This window comes from Populus euphratica, unplaced genomic scaffold (assembly GCF_000495115.2).
Source record: "Populus euphratica unplaced genomic scaffold, PopEup_1.0 scaffold574.1, whole genome shotgun sequence".
Lineage (NCBI taxonomy): Eukaryota > Viridiplantae > Streptophyta > Magnoliopsida > Malpighiales > Salicaceae > Populus > Populus euphratica.
Window position 1 is genome coordinate 20880 of NW_011500447.1, and position 4846 is coordinate 25725.

The 4846-nt window shown below is 31.1% G+C and overlaps 1 protein-coding gene across 1 annotated transcript; it reads right to left on the bottom strand.

The window, feature by feature from the left end:
* Positions 1 to 3076: 3076 nt before the first annotated feature.
* Positions 3077 to 4690, bottom strand: LOC105114750 (small ubiquitin-related modifier 1-like). Its single transcript, XM_011011408.1, has 3 exons — positions 4471 to 4690; positions 3826 to 3975; positions 3077 to 3563 (listed from the first exon to the last, which is right to left on the bottom strand). The coding sequence occupies exons 1-3, from the start codon at positions 4570 to 4572 to the stop codon at positions 3489 to 3491; spliced, it is 327 nt and encodes a 108-aa protein (XP_011009710.1). The 5' UTR covers positions 4573 to 4690; the 3' UTR covers positions 3077 to 3488.
* Positions 4691 to 4846: the final 156 nt, after the last annotated feature.

A 4846-nucleotide genomic window follows, 5' to 3' on the forward strand; every position in this document is an offset into this window, starting at 1 on the left:
TTATTATTATTATTATTATTATTATTATTATATAGTTAACCTCCCTTTGGTTCGACCCCGATCTTGCCGAATTATTTATTACTTTGGCACTTCTACACTTCAGAGAAAACATCAATCTTTTAGTCGTATCACATATGCCTGAATAATTTAAAAAATAACAAGAATATACAAATCCCAATTAAAAAAATCCAAGCAAAATTGATGAAGTTATAAAAATCCATAAAGAAATAGATTTTTTCATGGATGAGTTATGGGCCTGATTTATAGTTGTTAAAAAACTTCACTTAGAAATTAATTTTTTCTAGATGAGTTTTGAGCTTGAGTTGTACCCATAAAATAAGTCCCTTGTGGAATGAAAGAGACTTTAATACTTAAGTCAGTTTTTAAATTTGGTTGCTCAAGTGACAAAGTACATGAAAATAATTAAAAACATGAAAATGATGTTTTATAAATAAGAGATTTGTGTGCTAAATAGATTTATTTATGTTCTAATGGAGAGATGGTTTTAAGAGTTGTTGAGATAATTTATCATCCTTCTCTTTTGTTAAACCTAAGAATATAGCCTATATTGAAAAATATTTAAAAAAAAATCTTAAAAACTCATCATGAAAGGTGGCATTTTTAGTGTGGTAATTCTAGCTAAAGTTGTAGTTGAAGTCATAACTTGTACAACTTGACATAATAGTAACTTAAATAATAAGAGAATAGAGAGAAAGGGAGGAAACAGGAAAAAAGGTAAGGCTTGATTTAGTACTATTCATGGATAAGGCTGAAATAATACTATTCATGGATGAGCTTATCGATAAATCTAAAATAATATTATTATTCATGGATAAGCTTGAGAATTAAATATTATTATTTACTAAAATAGTAATTAGATGAGCCTCGATATAGTACCAGTTATGGTTGAGACTGAAATAATATTATTCATTGATGAGTTTGAAACAATACCATTCATGGATGACCTTCATGAATGAACTTGAAATAGTACTATTTATAGATAAGTCTGAAATAATATTATCTATAGATAAGCTTCGCAAATAAGACCGAAATAGTACTATTTAAGAATGAGAATAAAATAATGTTGTTTATGAAAAGAATGGAAAAGTACTATTTATTGAAATAGTAAATAGATGAGCCTCTATAGATTGTTGGGAATTGGTCTAAAATAGCTCAGCTAGGCAAGGAGATTCATCCTAACTAAGCTACATTTTTTTTAAGGTGATTCATCCTACCTAAGTTATATATATATTTTTTTTGTATTATCATAAAATAATCGAGTTTATCTTATTTACTAGTAAGACTTGGATCCATCTTATTTTTTTACCCACCTTGTACACAATTTTCAAACTTATTATTATTAAACCCTATAATAAAAATCTTGAATATCCCTAATAGTTATAGAAATAGGTTTTACTGAATATGAATTTTTAGAAATAAGTTTTACTGTTTTAAATATAGATTCCTAATAGTTATAGAAATAGGTTTTACTGAATATAAATTTTTAGAAATAAGTTTTACTGTTTTAAATATAGATTTTGATGAAACATTATGTAAGATTTCAGTAACAAGAAAAGACATGCACACTTAACCATGAAATCATATAAAAACTCAATTACAATCATCCATTTTTTATTTTAATTTAGGTTTGAAAGGAAAAAAAGATTGATTTTTTAATGAGAAGAATTATAATCCGATCACTGAAATAATATTTGATTTGTCACTTGGATCAATTTTCAATGTGCACACGAGTATTTTAGTTTTATATACACAGGGAGTATTTTGGTTATTTTGGTTTTTTTCTTTGTTGGATTTAAAATTTTCAATTAACCGGATATAAATTATAATTTTTCAAAACATGATAGAAAAATATAATTTGAACTAGGGATGATTTTATCTAATTTATTATTTTATATTAAATTTAAATTTATATTAAATAAAAAAATTAAAAGCACAAAAAACCTAGAACAAAATATAATCAAACAGCTTGTTATTTAAATACTCTACTTTTGCCATGCCAGAATTGGTTGGAAAATCAATCTGGAATTTTATAAACTCAAAAAATTATTTTTTATTTTTTAATTTATTTTCATCGAATAAACACCATAACAGTTACATAAAACCAAAAAAATAAAATAAAGTCTCAATTTTTATTTTTATTTTTGCCAACCCATGGATAAAACTCAAGCAAGAATGATTGGTATCGTTGACAAAATTTATCCACCCATCAACTTTTTCTCTTCTAGATAAACAAAAAAAAAATAGATCAAAACAAAAAAAAATTGCGAAAACCAAAGAGACTAAAATAGAAATCTAAACTCTAAAAGCAAAAACTGTACAATTAAACAAGAAATAAGCAATTTTAACCATACAAAAAATCCCTTTATTTTAACTATAATATCAAATTGAATCTCAACATTTTTAATTTTTTTTCAAACAATAGAACCAATTATATATATATATATATATATTAATGTTGAGATGAGCCTTGTTGCAAACGAAATCAGAACAATTTCTCAGACCCAAATCCAAAAAAAGAAGTGATTACTGAAATTAGGAAAAAAAAAAACAAGGATTCAAGGTGAAAAAACACAAAAACAGCGTTTTGCGTCCCCCAGTGAATAGTCCCCTTTCTCTTTAATGTAATTTAATTAACAATATAAGCAAACAAGAATAATTTTGACATGAACTTTGACAAGAAATTGTTTTACTTTGATGGCTGTGCTATTTACCAAAAACATGCCCATCATTTCCACAAATTTCGTAAGCAATCCTATTCCTTAAAAAGATTGCAGACAATTACAAGCAATGCTCCTCCTAATGCACTTTTTAACTCATTGCCATATCACAACAACCATAACAGAGCACAAAAATACCAAATTGTCCTGAGATTTATTTGATGACTGCAAATCATGAAGCTTCACAATTCACATCCACTCCCACAATTGTTTGTTTCATCATAAATGGAAAGTAAAATCTCCGGGTTCAAACAGATGGCATAATATTAACGAGGGGTAGAGCAGAATTTAAAATGAAAAATGGAGAAAAAAGAAATCAAGGAACTATTCTCTTAATAAAAAAAAAAGGAGAACCATTCCATCCCAATTGCTTGATGAACGATTACCATGTACAGTAAAAATTGATCCAAGAACAAGCACTAGGCCCTTAAAATCTGGTGCAGAATAGGAGTCAACCGCAATAACAGATCAAAAAGTCACAGGAAGCCATCAATAAGGAATCAATTACCATCACTTTAAGCAGAAATAAGAAGAGCTGAAACTAAACCAGGCAGCCAATGAAATAGGAGTAGAAAATATCCACGTATTAAAACCATACTGAAAATATAATTAATAGGAGAAACCTCAAATAAGAAATCCTCCAAGTATGCATCAGTTTCGTTTCATTTACATTAGTCTTTCCATAGAAGAAGCCAGATAATGGGTCCGACTCTGCCTCGATTTTTATATTCTATCCATGTTGCCCCCCATTCAATCAAGGGATGCATGCCCCCCTCCGGTTTGGTGCAGCATCGCATCAATTTCATCGCCATCTTCCATGTCAAGCTGGTACCAAGCGGAAACAAAACATAAACCAGATGAATAAAAACTATTACAGAACCAAACATCCACGAGTAAGCTTCTACGGTGGTCTGAGAATATGCTTTATAACCACCACTATGTACAATCACATCTAATAGTAGTTTGTCTGGTGTTCGCAAGAGCAGAAAAAGGATGGATGCGCTCAGCGCACAAAACAAAGATCGATACAGATCATAAAAGGGAAACTAAACTCCAAACCAAACAAACACTAAAATAAGAACTTTACCTCATCTGGAGTCTGTTCTCCACGGAGTCTGCGCCCATCAAATAAAAATGCAATCGAGTTAAACTCAACTGACTGTCTATCACAGTATGCAGTCATTAGTTTCCGCAGCTGGGTGCTTCGCTTGATCCTGAAGAACACCTCATTGCCATCCTACACTTGAAGAAAACGAAAAAGTATAGTCCATGCTAGAACAGGAGAAGTAACTACTAAGGTGCAGCGAAAACATAAAAACAGTGAGATTACGGTATTACGATACAAAATAATTAAAAGCAAATTTCGGGAAATACACATTCAGCAGTAGTAAATACAAAAAATCGAAACTCCAAGCTAAATCCAACCTCCTCATAACATAACCCATTTCAGCAACCACCCAGGAGATTGATCTCTTAAAACCCTTCCAAACACACAAGCATTTGAGCAGCAGCACATCACTAATCAACCGTAAGATTTGATAACCTACTCTCTCTTTTTTTATATTAATCAACTCTTTACCGATCAATCTACAAAAGGATTTATACCATTACATATTCACATAGCAGTAGAGATTAGGAGATTTGCTCTCCATCAATCAAAGCAAAACTAATTTCATCATTGAAACCCTAACAGCACCACAGGACTTGAGAAAAAAGAAAATAAAAGAATTACCTGGCCTTTGACTTTGAGGTTAATGTGAGCGGACTGATCTCCTCCGGGCTTTTTGTCTTCCTCCTGGCCAGCACCACCACCACCACCGGCGGATGCAGACATTTCTTTTTATGTTCCTAGGGTTTTTGTTATATCACGGGCTTTTTTCTATCTCGCTCTGCCACTACCAATAAGCGCTGGAGGACAAAACGCTCCCCGCTGCGTTTCCTCTACGCTACTTTTTATGTATCATAATCAAAACACCCACTACACTCGCGGAGGGTCGCGTCCGTCGTGTTATTGCGCGCGCGCGCGCGCTCTCTCTCTCTCATATATATATATTATTAAATCTCATTTTTCTTTGTGTTGTATGCGAGCTTTTATATATATATATATA

Excerpts from the sequence above, each read along its gene's own strand:
- LOC105114750 (XM_011011408.1), bottom strand. The coding sequence starts at position 4,572 with ATGTCTGCATCCGCCGGTGGTGGTGGTGGTGCTGGCCAGGAGGAAGAC. Across the intron at positions 3,976-4,470 it reads ACCTCAAAGTCAAAGGCCAG|GATGGCAATGAGGTGTTCTT; the intron begins GTAATTCTTTTA and ends CTTCAAGTGTAG. Across the intron at positions 3,564-3,825 it reads GAGAACAGACTCCAGATGAG|CTTGACATGGAAGATGGCGA; the intron begins GTAAAGTTCTTA and ends GCTTGGTACCAG.